At 40.2% G+C, this 15,843-nt stretch overlaps 2 protein-coding genes across 2 annotated transcripts; one reads left to right on the forward strand and one right to left on the reverse strand.

The window, feature by feature from the left end:
* Nucleotides 1–454: 454 nt before the first annotated feature.
* LOC103141165 (ceramide kinase) lies at nt 455–8,818 on the forward strand. Its single transcript, XM_007556658.2, has 13 exons — nt 455–851; nt 2,750–2,845; nt 2,983–3,120; nt 3,202–3,330; nt 3,719–3,782; nt 3,864–4,009; nt 4,095–4,169; nt 4,249–4,401; nt 4,607–4,712; nt 6,668–6,771; nt 7,787–7,983; nt 8,070–8,380; nt 8,534–8,818. Exons 1-13 carry the CDS (start codon nt 716–718, stop codon nt 8,637–8,639), a joined length of 1,761 nt encoding a protein of 586 aa, XP_007556720.1. The 5' UTR covers nt 455–715; the 3' UTR covers nt 8,640–8,818.
* Nucleotides 8,819–10,458: 1,640 nt separating this feature from the next.
* On the reverse strand, nt 10,459–15,694 carry LOC103141164 (glucose-6-phosphate 1-dehydrogenase-like). The gene is made up of 12 exons (XM_007556657.2): nt 15,584–15,694; nt 15,162–15,199; nt 14,923–15,031; nt 13,633–13,850; nt 13,367–13,528; nt 12,482–12,607; nt 12,230–12,323; nt 11,964–12,150; nt 11,623–11,858; nt 10,937–11,013; nt 10,742–10,834; nt 10,459–10,630 (listed from the first exon to the last, which is right to left on the reverse strand). The coding sequence occupies exons 1-12, from the start codon at nt 15,692–15,694 to the stop codon at nt 10,540–10,542; spliced, it is 1,542 nt and encodes a 513-aa protein (XP_007556719.1). The 3' UTR covers nt 10,459–10,539.
* Nucleotides 15,695–15,843: the final 149 nt, after the last annotated feature.

The raw sequence follows: 15,843 nt of genomic DNA on the forward strand, positions 1-15,843 counted from the left end.
TGCATGGTTAGTAGCTTCCAAGTCTTAACATCCATGGCCTTTATCTCTTCCATTGGCCAGCTAATTATTCCGGCAGGGTATATACAATTACAATTTTGCCACTTATGATAAGGAATAAATTAGGACACCCACATATTTATGTCATCCTTAAAAGGGTAAAATTACACACTAGTGTGTGACATCAGATGCACATCATGAGAACATTTTTACTCAGCACTTTGACGAAGGTTTGCCGACTGTCGAAATGAGATGTGAGATCATATAGGCTCAAATGACTTCGTATTTACAACATACTTTCCGTTATTACAGTCATGTAGTTAGTAATTACACTTTCCTTAGCATGCTTAGGCCTGATAAACAAGTAAACAACATTTTCCAAACGCTCAACCAACAGGGACACGGTCCCTCAGGTAAACCTCCGTCCAATCAGCAGCTTTATGCAAATGCAGCTGCAGGTACCATGAGGGAAGGGAGCGGTGAGGCGATGTTCGGGCGGCAGCGACAACATTTCAGCGTGAATTTGATCCAGATGAAGATAACAACCTTTCTGACTCTGTGACATCCGTGACACCAGACAAACGAAGTCGGGCTATTTTTCTGATTGTCGACCGAATTCGGATTGTTGGCACCGACCTGTTGTTGTTTTCTCAAAGGGGTGAAAGTTATGGATGCAAACGGCGGTCGGGAAAGAGTTGCTTGCGGACATTTCGGGTGAATGAAAACCCAGATGGAGACCGACCTGAGACTGGAGTCAAGTTTGTGGGTCGGGAATAAGAGATACCTGGCTGTCCTGACAGGCTGGCATCTCAAATGGACCGAGGCGGACAAGAAGAACCGCGATAAGAAAACAGGTGAGTGATCCTGTTGCTCTGAACGTGGTGACACAGACCGTCTCCTTAACAACCTATAAACATGCGTACAAATCAAAGGATAAACAGTTATCTCCTATTTAAAATTGTTCTTACTTATAATACTTCACTATTAGTCTTGCAAACACTTAAAGGTTTTACACTGTCAACAGGTTTTAAGGTGCAGGCAGGGAGTGCTTTAATTAAGTCCTTTTCAAAAACGTGAAGAACAAGTTGAGCAGCACCAACATGTCATAAAACAAGTTTACTGAAAACAGACTGGAAAACACGCACGCACACACACGCACATGACCTGACACATGACCTGACACATGACCTTAGGTTGATATAGGCTGTATATACAACAAGATATCCAGCAGTTATTGAATATCATACATTATTATTATTATTATTATAATAAAAAGAACTAATTCCAGAGAAGGGGGGAGGGGGGGGAAGAGAAATGTAAGGTGGTTTCTCCCTGAACACATCCCAATCCAGGTCAAAAGCAAGAAACAAAAAATTTGTAGAAATCTATACACAGTAATGCTGCACATACTTGTGCATCCGCCCATCCACACACATTCCAAAACAGAAAGAGAATGACAATAATAATATAAGAGAAATATATAATTAAAGAAGTAATAAACAAATGAAAAAAAGATAAAAAATAAAAGGGCCTACAAATAATTTAATTTGCGTCTGTATCAGGGAGCAAAAACAATGGTACCAACTGAAAATAGGAAAGTTTCACCAAGTTTCCATAAATTTCCCTTAGGTGAGAATCTGAGTTTTTCCATTTTCAGGTTTCAGAGAGCTTCCCTCACCCAGTATTCATGAGATGGAGAGACGCTCAGTTTCCACTTTAGTAAAATAAGCCTTGGTGATTTAATTTATATTAGGAAGAACTATCAACCTGCCCAAATGTGAAAAAAACCCTTCATTAAAACACAAATTAAACGTGATTGATCTAATTTTTTGGTTCAGTTTCACTAGTCTCAACATTACCCTCTTACTGTCTGGTCTATAAACTTATTTACTTGAACAGAACCTGTATAACAACATCAGGGGTCATAAACAGCAACACATTATGACCCCCATCTAAAAATCATCTATTAATCTGGAAGGGACTACAAAGCCCTGTAATGTGGCTGAATAACAGCAGAGTGGGGTAAAATACCTCCACAGCAATTTAAATGCTAGTTTAAACAACCAGTGTCAATAGAAGGTGTTAGACTGAGGGGCTTTTCCCCCCCTAATTAAAATAAAATAAACATCTGGAAAACAGTTTTTTGTACTTTCTCTAGTCATGTTTGTGTGATTTTGTGATTTGCTTGATGACCTGAAACAACTGAAAGGGACAAAAAGGCGAAAGCAGAAGAAATCTGTAAGGGAGAAATTATTTCTTCCATAAGCTTTTATGGAAAAAATGAAAAGATAAACTTCTGTCTGCAGAACATTTAACCTAGAAAAATCAACATTATTTAACACAATACACAGTTGTTATAATTCATACAAGTCAAAAATCAGTTGGCTTCTTGACTTATTATTATTAACAAGTAGAGTGAACAACACTGACCTAATCTGTTGTGTTTATGCTGGTCAGGCAACATGCACTGCTTGCCGTTTAAACAAACAAAGGCTCAATTCTAATCATGTTTATCTAGCATACACCAGGAAGGCACTCAGACCAGCACAACTCCTATGAAAATGTAGTGGCTCGACAGAATCGGCTTTCATTACAATCACACTGTAGTTTTTCCAGTATCCATTTTGGTACAACGTAGTAAAATCCAGGACGTAAATACCTAAATGGAAAACATCCGTACTTAATGCCCTCTCATTACAATGAGTTTGAGATCCGTTTGGGATTTTCCTCACACCCGTTCTGTCACACACAGTTTCAGTTCCTGTGGCCGAGGTGGTTGGAGTGGAGGAGGGCCGGGTGGAGGTCCTGCCTCACAAGTCTGTGGAGGACACAGACCGAGACTTCACAGGTATTAACACTTGTTACACAGCCACAATTTAACTATAGTAACATACACTGTAATCAGATCTGTTGTTTTAGCCTGTTATCATAGTAGCGGTTACATAATCCTGCGGATAAAACATTTATTTACTGATCTGTCTGCAGTTTTCTATGTGAAGCGTAGCAACAGCAGGACTTCCTCTGGGCTGCTGTGGAGACTGGGCCGGACCCAGTTCACCTGTCCCAGCCGGGTCCTCCGAGACCAGTGGACGAAACACCTACGGACAGCCCTAAAAACACACAGTGAGGGGAGATTTTCCATTTAAATTGTTGCTGAATCCCCAAGGCTGCAGCTACTTGTAACACCCTAAACGCGTTTTTCAGGTCCCCTCCGTCCACACAGGCTGCTGGTGTTCATCAACCCGTTTGGAGGAAAGAAAAAAGGAAGGCAGATCTACCACTCACTGGTTGCCCCTGTGTTTGAGCTGGCTGGCATCAGCTCCCATGTAATAGGTAAACACTGTTGTTGATAAAGTTCATACCCCTTCAACAGTTTCCCCATTTTGTCACTTTACAATCACAAGCTTTATATGTATGATAAAATCGAGTGGTTAGCAGCTCAAATCTGTTGACATGAGAAGTAGATTTATTTGAACTACATAAATCTATGAACCTTTGACCCTGCCACTCTTTTAATTTTTTTATTTAAATAGTTTTTCTATGCCTTGTAACAGACTGGATGGATGGATGGATAGTTTGTCTATCAGATAACTTCTTCCAGGAGTACACAGAAGTTTGTGCTTGGATGTGATAAAAATCTGTATCTTTTAACCTGTCCTCTGTCTCACCCGCTTAACTCCTAAACCAGTTTTTAACTGCATTTTTTTTTTTTTCGTTTTAGTGACTGAACGAGCCAACCAGGCCAGAGATCACCTCCTTAAGAAAGACCTGACGGGTTTTGACGGGTGAGTGCCGTCAGTATTTTGATGTGTGGTAGGAAGTCGTTACAAAGACTTCACAGAAACTCTTGTGTTTGCTTTTGACAGTGTGGTGTGTGTGGGCGGCGACGGCATGTTCAGTGAAGTACTTCAGGGTGTGATTGGGAGGACGCAGCAAGAGGCAGGCCTTTGCGAGAACGATCCTGCGGTCGCTCTGCAGCCCTGTCCGCTCCACATTGGGATCATCCCTGCAGGTAATTGCGGGATTGTGCTCCTAAAGTCCGTGTGTGTTACAGATGTGAATCCAAACAGCTCATTCCTGGTTGCCTTACTGTGTAGGCTCCACGGACTGCGTGTGCTACGCCACAGTGGGGGTGATCGACCCCGTTACCTCCGCTCTGCATGTTGTCATTGGTGAGGAAAGGTTTGCGTTAAAAGAAACCCGCGTCCTGTCAAATTTTAGCCCAGCTTAAATAATTCTGCCATCTTTCAGGAGATTCTCAGCCTCTGGATGTGTGTTCAGTTCACCACGGTCCCGGTCAGGTGCGATACTCCGTGTCTCTGGTGGGCTACGGGTTTTACGGCGATGTGCTAGCCGAGAGCGAAAAACACCGCTGGATGGGGCCCTTCAGATACGACTACTCAGGTCTAACAGAGATTCTTAGTGAAGAGAACAAAAAAAAATAATATTGCATAGCCAAATTAAAAGAGCTCTGTTTTTCACCTCCTCATGGAGGCTGATTGCTGCAACCTGACCACTACTTCCCTTATAGAGCATTTTATGCAATACATCCGCTATGTTCTCTCTTTCATATTTTTCTTGCGCTATGCAATTCTTCTCGTTCATTTAGGTGCAGTGGTGTTTCTGAGCAACAGAAGCTACAGGGGGACAGTGCAGTATCTGCCAGCTGACCCACTGATGTCCAGCCCAAGGGATAAAACTCGCTGTTTGTCCGGGTAAAACACCAACCTCTGTTGGACAGTTATATGAATAATTACATGCAATGTTTTAATAAAGAAAGAAAGTTACAGTGGTTTGACACTTTAAAACATTGAAGTAATTCAGGGCAGTATTTATGTTACTTTTTATTGTTTAAAGAAATAAGTTCTCAACTAAACACTGTTAAAACATGCAAATCATTATGTAAAAGTACATTATGATACCGTTTTTTTTTGTTTTTTTTTTTTTATCAGACAATTATCCAAAAGGAAGCATTTGAAAGTGTAGAGATAATGATGCCTCGTTGAAATCATGATGCATTCACGAAGCTGTTCAAATTTCAGGCTGTTGGATGTGAAATGTTTGAAATTTTATTCAATCATTTCAAAACTTCTGTGACAACCATCCTCTTTAATTCAAGTGGGAAACAAATGCATTTATTAGAGGAAACAATCTAAGAAAAAGATGCAATAAGCTGATTGCATATGTATCCATACAGCCTGAAGCTATTTGCACCTTTTGACTCACTTTCACTACTCAGTCCTTTTGAGGTAATGCCTCTTATAGAAAATGGGATTAACTGTAAGTAAAGTTGCAGTTATTCTAGGTTCAGTTTTCTCTTTTAAAAATGGTCATTTGCATCCTTTTGCTTAATCTGCAGTTTGCAAAGAGGCTGCAAATTTGTTATTCGGGGAAAGGAAGCAAAATGCATGATGAAGGCAGGAAGCAAAGTGGTCATTTCTCTAAAACTGATGGAAAAAATAGACTGAAACTGGTCAGGATGGCCACCAAAAGCAACACTGAAAGAGCTAAAGGAAATATAAACAAGTTTTGGTTTTATTGTACATGTGACAACTTTCATATGTCTGGTCTGAGTAGTTTCCAAAGGAAACAGACGCGACTACATTTTTCCAGAACGTTATTGGAGAATGTGAAACCCGAGGCATCTGAGCCAGAGGATAAGCTTAGCATAAACGACGCATCACAAAACAAACATCCCACCCAAAGTGAAACATGGTGACGGCAGCATCATTGTCTATGGTTGTGCTGGTGAAGGCGGATGAAGTTATGAGTGGTTATTAGTAACAGTCTGTGTTGACCCAGAGCTTTAGACTCACGATGAAGTCTGATTTTACTTATTTGTTTTGAAGCATGCATGCAAATCGACCAAATAATGATGGCATGAGAGGAAAATGTAAGTTTTGGAACCCTCCCTCCTGAACTATAGTCAACAGAACATCTGCTTTAGGCTGTGAAGAACACTTGTCCTCACAGTCATATGATATTGGAAGCAGGATACTGAAGATAAAAACTGAATGCGAAAAGATAAAAATCAGATTAAAGGTGAACACACCTATTTTACCAAGTTATTGCAGCTTTTTTGTAATGTGATTTATTTTTATTTTTTATTTCTAACAAATGTTTGTTTTTAAGTTAAATTGTAAAGGATTACTCTACATTCAATCTGGAAAATATGATCAATTTTTTTTATTCTACAAAACCCTGGCATTTGAACGAGGGTGTACTTACTTTTGAGCACCGCCGTACCTTCCCTTAGGCCTTTGTGTGCGTCCTAATCTAAGTTATCTGAGAATGTGGATGGTGATGATTTGTTGTAACACTAAACTCCTTTAATTAGAAGATTAGAAAGCATGCATGTGGTCTGTGGACGAAAAAATAAATAAATAAAAAATTGCCCAGAGTCTCAGCTTGGGACATTGTAACTGCTACCACCTGTACCTGGGACTCAGGTGTTGGGTGCATCTTAAGGAGGGTGGGAACTATGACAGTAGGAACTTGATCTAGATGAAATGCGAGACTCGGCCTCGTGTTGGGCTCGGAGTATCCACTTCAGCCTTTGTCTAAGCAAGCGGCCTCTGGCTGCCAGCAAATTTTTTAGGACGGCTTTTATGAGCAGGTATCAGACTTTAGGAGCTCTTTAAAACTCTCAGTGTGGTTCTGTGTTTTCTAGGTGTGGTGTTTGCGCCAAAAGCACCGAGCGACTTTTCACAAACTCTTCAGATTCTGGCTCCCTGTACAGCTCCAACTCTGGTCCCTTCAGTAATGGCTCAGAAGGTAAAAAAACAACAACAAACAAACAAACAAAAAAACATTGTTTTACGCCATGTAGTGACAGTCAAGTTTACTGGAAACTTACTGACTCCTGTCATTATTTATATTGTATAAATACATTTACTTGTGCGGCCATATTTAACAAATTAAAATGTGTTTTAGTGAGGCTCATTTTTCAAAACAACCTCTAAAGCAGCTAGTTTCATCAAGCCCACATTTCTTGATTTTAATCTTAAGTGTTGTGGTTTCAATACCTGTGGACAGAAAATTATGATAATTAACAGAAATGAAGAATTAAAAACAATCTGTCTGTAATCAATCAATCAATCAATCAATCAATCAATGCATTTCACATAGTGAACGGAGTTAGTAAAATAAGGGAATTTATATCTAAAAAAATATTTAAAATGCTGGAAAAATCTGACTTTATAGTGTGCACTCTCAGTGTATTATTTCATATCCTCATGTTGCAGCATGTCATGGATTTACTCCGGATCATGTTGTATTTGTCAAACTTGCACATCAGAGTCACTGTGACGAGTTAATTCTGCTTTGGACAAGGCGACTGGTCTGCAGTCCAGCTGCTGTGCAAGTTAACCGATCAGATGTTAGGATCTCTTTTACAAACTAGTGCTATTGTATAATGAAAATTATGGTAATAATGAAATACTGAATGACAATTAAAAAAAAATTTACATTTAAAACTCTTTTGACTAATGACTAATTTTACATAAATGTACTTTTTGCCTCATTATACTTTTGCTATCTTTTCAAACACATGAAATGATGACATTATCCAATAAGATTCCTCTAAATATTTTTTTCTGTTTTGTTTTTTGCTGCATATCATAATTTCTTATAAGGTCTTGAACCACCCACGATTTTTTAAATAAATACACCTACACTTTGAAACAGTCCATTGGTACTTTTAAATTGTTTTGTGTCATTTATGCTGAACAGATTAACCTTGTAAGGATGTCGCTTGAAAGTATAGAATCTTGTCTTTTTGTCTCTTTAGATGAGTGGGTCAGTGTGGACGGCAGGTTCAAGTCTGTGTCTCTCACATGCATGTCCAGCTCGTGTGCCAAAAGTCCTCTGGGTCTCTCTCCCTCTGCCCACCTGGCTGATGGAACAGGAGATCTCATCCTGGTGTGGGACACAAACCCCTTGGGATTCCTTGCTTTCCTCTACAGGCACACAACCGATCAGGACCAGGTATCACGTTTTCCTTGTGCGGAAACGAGTCTCGGCAGACATTTAAAAAAAGTGTGCCAACCCATTGTTTCCACTTGTCCTCCTAGTTTGACCTGCCGTTCGTGGAGGTCCATCGTGTGAAGGCGGTGCGCTTCGCTCTGGCGGGAGGAGGAGAGGAAGCCGAGGACAGTGAAGGTCTGCGTGGTGCGGTGGATGGAGGAGATGGAGCGTATGTCGAGAATGGAAGCATAGCCGGATCCCAGCAGCACCTGGCAGCGGGAGCTAATGGACAAACGATGACGTGCGAGGACAAAACTACGAGCCCCTTCACGTGCGGCCTCTGCTGCAGGAAAGCTCCCGCTGTGTCAGTCTGGAACTGCGATGGAGAAATTCTGCCTTCCCCCGAGATCTGCTGCAGGTAAGCAAGTCATCATGGTGTGTTTTTTTGTCCCGCCTGTCAGGTTTATGGTTTGCTCTCTCCAACACACGTCAGAAAGAAAAGGCCTGCGAAGCTGTTTCTTCTTATAAGTACTAACTACCTTTGGCTTTTTTGTTTTGCCGCCGGTCTCAGGATTCATGGCCAGTTGGTGCGTCTGTACGCCAGGGGCATCGAGGACGGGACTTTCTTAGAAGACTGCACCGAGGAGAGGGAGGAGTGCAACAGAACATGCAGATGAAATCTGACAAGCAATTAAAAAAATATATATCAGTTTGTTCTCTAAAGGTTTTTAAAATTGATAACACTGCAGCAAGTCCTGCAGACTTACATTGCCAAAGAGTTTCTCAAGCTTCAGGCACTTTAATTCATACTTTGTCACTGTAATATTTGGAAAATAAATATTTATTCCTAAAGCTCTGTACGTTTATGTTCATTTGTCGTCTTCCCTCCATGTACAAATGGTGGAAAAAGTTTTTTGCTTTGAAAATGACCTTAACCTGTTACTGTACACACGATGTTTGCTGCTTTTGATCTGTTTTTGTCCGTTTCAGAGAATTAAGACGAATGTTGATGGAGGTTAAGCTACAAATATATGAAATAAAAAAAGGCATTATTTTATTTTTTTTTATTAGTGTCGATAAAAGCAGCAACAGTTTCCTATGATAAAGAAGAAGAATTTGCGTCCGACTTGAACTACAGCAGCTCGACTCTTCACAACATCCCAGCCATCGGGTTGCAGCGTTACTCTTACAGGAAAACAAGCACAAGAGACTCAGATATTTAAACACATGTTCATCAATACTGTTCTTCCCAGAGCTTTCTGAATCCTGGGAAAGACCACTGCACGTTCCGATCTCATACGTTGCATGGGTTAGGTCACACACCTGATAGAGAAGGGAAGAAAAACACAATACAAGATCAGATTTCTGCAGGCAGTACATCAAAACGTCTTGTAAAAGTATTAATACGCGTTTTACTTTCCCACATTTTTCATGTTGCAAACAAGAACGTTAATGTATTTTTTTTATCTTGATTTTGTGACCAATGTCTATAGCTGTAAAGTAGAGGGAAATGACAATTTTTAAATTGCTGTTAGCAAATAAAGGAAAAAGAGATCATTAAAAAAGAAAAGAGGCTCAGAGTTTGGGTGGTCAGTCACTTTTCTTAACAAATGTGTGAAAGATTCATGAAAGAATAGCTTCAAAGGAAGCAAGAAGATATTTTCTTTGCAGTTTTGCAGCAGGTCATGCCTGGGACACAGTAAACATGGAAGGGAATGCTCTGGTCATGCTAAGTGTGGAGAAACATAGGCATTGCAATACAAAGCCAGAAGAAAAAGTAGTAATTGAGAGAGATTATTCCATGTATTGCCTCCAGGGGGCTGAATACAGGAGAATTTTCTTTACACTTCTCAGTTTTCAATGCACTATTTTGTGTTTGTCCCTGGTTACAAAATGAGAAAACTGGGAAAAAATCCAGAAGGTTTCAACACTTGTGCAAGAAGTGGGTGAAGACATGCAGTGTTAGAGATTAACATGATTTTACCATTTGATTAAGCTTAGAAAGAACATTTTTCTTACCTGTGGTTTGACAAATGTCTGTCTCAGTGAACAGTTATCAGGAGATGCATCCTCTCCCAGACTAACCAGTCCAACAAGTATTCCTCTTATGTTGACCTGTTGCCATGGCTTTATGTGAATCATGACACTGCATGTCTTTATTTTGGTGATCACTGTAAATACCGGTCTATTAATAGCAGGAAATGCCCTTATCATTACCTTGATCTACACGGTGAGTATCTGCTGCACATAGTTCAGCACCAAGCCATTTTGTCCTTTCTGGTTTTTGTTGGCTTTGAATTTGGAGTAAAATATTGTAATTTTTAAACAGTTTTTGGGCAACAAGGTGAAATGTGATTTATTTAGAAAACTTGTACGCACATAGATGTGGAATCACACGAACACTTGGTTATTTCTATATTAACTCGTGAGTGATTAGGGAGAAAAACGCAGTGCTTTTTTAATACGCATGCAGACACAATCAAACTGGCACAGAAGTGACTGCTGTAAATTTTATTATTTGTAAACATACAAAGGCTTTTAGTGAATCTGTGCATGCGCATCGTACAACTTGGAGAATCAGCTTGTGTGGGGCTGCACCCACTTGTATGTTCCCTCGTAGCGGAAGCCCACCCTCTGAATAAGATCGTCTGATTCACTTGGACCACGACTACGGGCACAGAGACGAAGAAAGAGGAGGAAGAAAGAAGATGTTCAGAAATAACCGTGTCTTTTAAATTAACTTCTGTTTGTTTTATCAGTTTTTAACCAGAGAGATTACCTTCCATATGTGTAAGGAATAGGTTGTCTCTTTGCAGCTTCTATTTGGTGGAGCAGGGGGGTGAAGATCCTCCAGGCTTCTCGCAACTCATCGCTGAAAGAAAAAGAGAGGATGGTTGGTAGATGAAAAGCCGTTTGAGAAATGTCCACTACGCTGACAAATGAACGAGTCTTCCAAAATCTGATGTCTGCAGACCTGCGGACAAAGTGCATCTGATTTCCACAGAAGACGTCCAGAATCAGTCTCTCATACGCATCAGGAAGCTTCACATTCTGAAAAATACATGTCAGTGCAAAGTTACAAAAAAAAAAAAAAAAAAAAAAAACTAACAGGAAAATTAAAGAAAATCCAAAAAAAAAAGAAATGTCACAGCAAACAGAACAAAAACAATCGTACAAATAAAAATAAAATAAATAGGTTGCATCCTAGGATTCTGCAATGGCTTATTTGTTGACATATTTTTTTTCAATTTTCATGTTTTTTTTTAGTATTAAAAATGTTATGTATTCATCGGCATGTTCTATAAAAGTTATCTCAGGCAAAGTAATAAAAAAAGCTTAATTTTTCTTTCATTGTAGTGACCTAGGAGGAGGTAGTTATTAATTACATTTCAACACAATATTTCTGAAATATTATATTTCCAAACTTTTTGGTCTTGAAGTTGATTTGTATTCTTTGTGATGTATTGCCTACTTGCAGCTACTTTATTCCAGTAAAGTGTTTTTTTTTCTTCAGTTTTTCAGTTTATTTCTTAAAAAAAAAAAAAAAAAATCCTAAATCCTTTTTTGTGCATTTTCCTCTGTGCTTACTCTAAGTTAAAACTACATCATAGAACCAATAATAGGAGCAGAATTATAGATTAAAACGAAGGTGCTGAGCACCTTGTATCTGCTCTTGTAGGTGAGGTCCAGCTCGGTCTCCTCTGGGCTGAAGAAAACTCCAGGCCTCTTGGTCATCATCTTCAGGTAAATAGCCTCGTCCGGCTGCACCCGGACCACCAACTCGTTTCTCTGACAGCGGTCAGCAAAGATGTCTCCGGGTACGTCCGTGAACTGCAAACGCACCTCGGCTTTCCGCTCGTTCAGGGCTTTACCACAGCGCAGAATGAAAGGAACCCCTGATGGACGACCCAGTTGCGGATAAAAACACGGTAACTCCAGGGAAAATTTAAACAGAGAAAGAGAAGCAATAATGAGGAAAGAAGTCTGGATTGGAGCCTCACCATCCCATCTTTCATTCTGGACGTAGAGCACTGCAGTTGCAAACGTTGGTGTGCAGGAGCCTTTTGGTACTGTGGGATCATCGAGGTAGCCCAGCTTGGCTTCGCCCTCCCCGCCCGGATCTCCCGCGTACTGACCCAGAACCACATCTTCCATGTTAGGAGGAGCTATGCACTTCAGCACCTTCACCTACAGAAAACCAAAAACAATAACGGACATCAGCTTTGCGATGACTCCATAATCTCGTCCCTCACGACGACGCGCCTACCTTCTCGTTCCTCACGTCGTCGGGGCTCGTGGATGCAGGTTTCTCCATTGCAATCAAACAGAGCATCTGAAGCAGGTGGTTCTGCATGACATCTCTACACACACACACGCACGCACACGCACACACACACACACACACACACACACACACACACACACACACACACACACACACACACACACACACACAAACCCCTGCAATCAGAGCAGAGTTCCTGTGAAACTAAAATCTAATTCGTAATGCTTACTTCACCTAATTATCCCAAAACCATCAAAGTATCCTCCACGGCCCTGAGTGCCAAAGGGCTCCTTGAAGGTGAGCACCACAGAGGCCACACTGTTCCTGTTCCATATGGGTCCAAAAAGGCGATTTCCAAACCTGCAGGAAAGTAAACATAAAAAAAAAAAAAAAAGAAAAAAAAAATTCTGAAACAAACCACAAGATGGAGGGTTTTCACTTTTACAAGTAGCTGGCTTTCAGGTTAGAAAACACAGCTGGGTAATGAAGGGCTGGATTTCCTCTGATGGATTCCACAAAATAAAAAGTGATTTAAAAATCATCAGAAGTGGGGGAAAAAAAAACGTGTGTACACTTGCATTTGCAAACTCTAAGAACTTATGTCTGAGCCAAAAACAGATCTGCAACAAGCCTGGATGGTAAAAAGCAATGAAGTTACTTCAGCTAATTTAAGAAACTTCACTCTGTCTGGCTGCTTCTTATATTTACAAAATTACAGTTTTAATCATAAATGTAATTATACAGTATCTCTGGAAAAAAAAAATAAAAGATAACAAGCCATTTTTATAACTACTTACCATGTTTTATGGTGTAATTAAAGAAAGACAATCTAATTAGTGCTGCAAGGTTTTAGAAATTTTAAAATAAGAGAAAAAAATATTTTCTGAGAGGAACCAGGTACTTGTGTTCTTTTCATATTAAAATCAATAAAAATGATGTGTATATAAATATATATATATAAGCAAATCATTTTTAGCCTGATGAAGCAGAAAATATTGTGATCTGCTGCCTTATGCTTCCATGTGAAAACTTGTTTTTGGGAGGTTAGATTTCATCTCAGCTAAATAACATTTTCACCGTAAATTAGTCGAGCAAATCGAAATAGTGACGCGACGTTACCTGAGGACCATGAGGTTCTGAACCATCTCTTTTCCCAGGTAGTGATCTATGCGGTAGATCTGGTCTTCTTTGAACAGGTTGGAGAGGTGGGCTGAAAGCTCCTGGGAGCTCTGGAGGTCATGACCAAACGGCTTCTCAAAGATGACCCTGTTCCAGCCTCTGCTGTGAACAAACCAGATTAGAAAAAGTAAGCAAAAAAAAAGAAAAAAAAAAGAAAAGAAGAGAGAACGTGCAACGCTGTTTTTCAGGACGGGAAATGTACTGACTTGCAGCTCATGCAGTGGTTTCTGATGTTTGTGCTGACATGGTGGTAGACAGTAGGGGGCAGCGCCAGATAGAAGAGACGGTTGGCGGTTTCTCCTCCAGGCAGAAATGACAGATGGCTGTTGAGTCGTTCAAAGGAGCTGCCAACATCATAGCGACCACTCAGGTAGGAGTTCGTCTTGAAGAAGGCTGATAGACTGTCCAGCTCCTCGTCAGTGACCTACCGAAGAAACCTAAAAGTTATCCCTGAAAACACTGAATATGCCTAAAAAGTATTCCCACCCCTCGATCTTCACGTTTTGTCTCTCTGCAACCACAAACGTCAGTGCGTTTATGTGACATTTAAAGACTAAATTGTTGTCTATCTATTTTTAATTATCACTTTGTCCATGAGGGGTCACAGTTCGACTGGTGTCTGTCTTCATCAGCCGTTGGGCGAGAACTTTGGTACACCCTGGACTGTGACTAGTCCATCACGGAGTGAAGCGGAGACACACACAGGCTCAGACTTAAGTCTAATTTAAAATGGCCAGACGAGTTAACATGCATGTTTTTGACTGTGGAAGATGAAAGCAGGAGAAAAAAAAAACACACATGCAAGGGAGAACAAGCTGCATGCAAAAAGGCCCAGGCCAGAACCTGGGTCTCTTCTCTTACACACAGTGTTAGTTCAGCAGTGATACAAACAATCTTACATCCTAAAAATAATATGTTGTTTTTATTTATTTATTTATTTATTTATTTTATAAATAAAAAAAGTGCTTGGTGTTTTTAGAATCAGCCACCTGAAAATTGGGAAATCATATGTCCATGTCTCTGCCAGCACTGGACATTGGTGGAAAGCATCTATTAACAGGAATGTTAAATATTTATTAAGATTTTGGTCTGTACTTTGACTGATCCATTTGAACATATGAACATGCTTTGACATAAACCTTTTCATTGTACCTCTGCGTTAATATTTAGTGTTGATTTAGTGCTGGAAGGTGAATGCATGCTCCAGTCTCAAATATTTTTCCACCTCTAACAGGTTTTCCTGTTGGATTATTTGGCTTAATTCATTTCTGATCAATATTGAGAATTTTTGGCATCTTCCGACAGCAGCACTTTCCTCCATGTTTGCCACACTTTTCAGATTTTCATTAGAAAAATCTTTAGATATTACAGCATAGTACTACTACTGTGTGCTGGTCCAAGTTTGTTGGATCGTAAACAAAAAACTTCTAGGGGTGTGAATACTTTTACAAGGCACTGTCACCTGTAAGAGTGTCTCAACAAAGATGAATAAATACCTTCATATGAGGAAGACATGCCGCCTTAATTTTCTCTACAGTCAGGTCAGAGCGGGCAAATCCCACAATGTAGATGTCCTCTGGGAGCAGGCCATCTTTGAATAACCACCTGAACAACAGGCAGAGTCAATCCAAAGCAGCCATGTGGAACGCTTTGTCCAAGGGTCAAACTCTGAGGTAAACAACTTTCAAGCGGCTCTGCAAGTCAGGTAGGATGTGAGCTGCAGGTTTTCACTCACCACAAAGTCGGGTAGATCTTCTTCTTGGCAAGATCTCCCTGTGCAAACAGTACATATAGTAGCTTTAGTCAAAAGTCTCAGCAGCTTTTACAGTCGGGCACAAAGCAATCAATCATGAGTCCAAAGTAGAGATAAGAGCTGGAAAAAAAAAAAAACAGTCAAAGTCTAGGAGAAAGAAAGAAAAATGTGTTTTGATAAGAAAAAAAGAAAAAAGAAAAAATGTGTTTGACATTTTAACTATCTTCAATTTCCTGACGGTTTTCAGTCTCTCTTTGTACTCATTCATGTTGCAAAATTTACATGTTTTTTCATCTGCTCATTCTCTCATTAGCACAACTTTGTCTTCCAGCACGGTTACAATTTGTTCAAATCCTCAATAGATCTGGCTAAGGACAGTCAAATTATTGTCAGGTTTTACTCACAGACGCCCCCAGGATGATAAATGTGTGTGTGCTGGAATGACTCGACTGCTTGTCTCCATAAAGCTCCTTCCTGAGCTCTCCGAACACCTCCGACCGAGTTAAGGGCTCCATAGTCCTCTCCTGAGCAGCCTGCAGTGACCCTCCAAGTAAATCACAGACTGACCTGCTGAGTTTTACATTTTCACTGTGGCCTTGACAATCTCCGCAACTCTGTGCTGCCACCTATTGCTGCAGAAGGAAATGTATACCTGCTGAAATGC

Source organism: Poecilia formosa, unplaced genomic scaffold, assembly GCF_000485575.1.
Source record: "Poecilia formosa unplaced genomic scaffold, Poecilia_formosa-5.1.2 Scaffold80, whole genome shotgun sequence".
NCBI lineage: Eukaryota > Metazoa > Chordata > Actinopteri > Cyprinodontiformes > Poeciliidae > Poecilia > Poecilia formosa.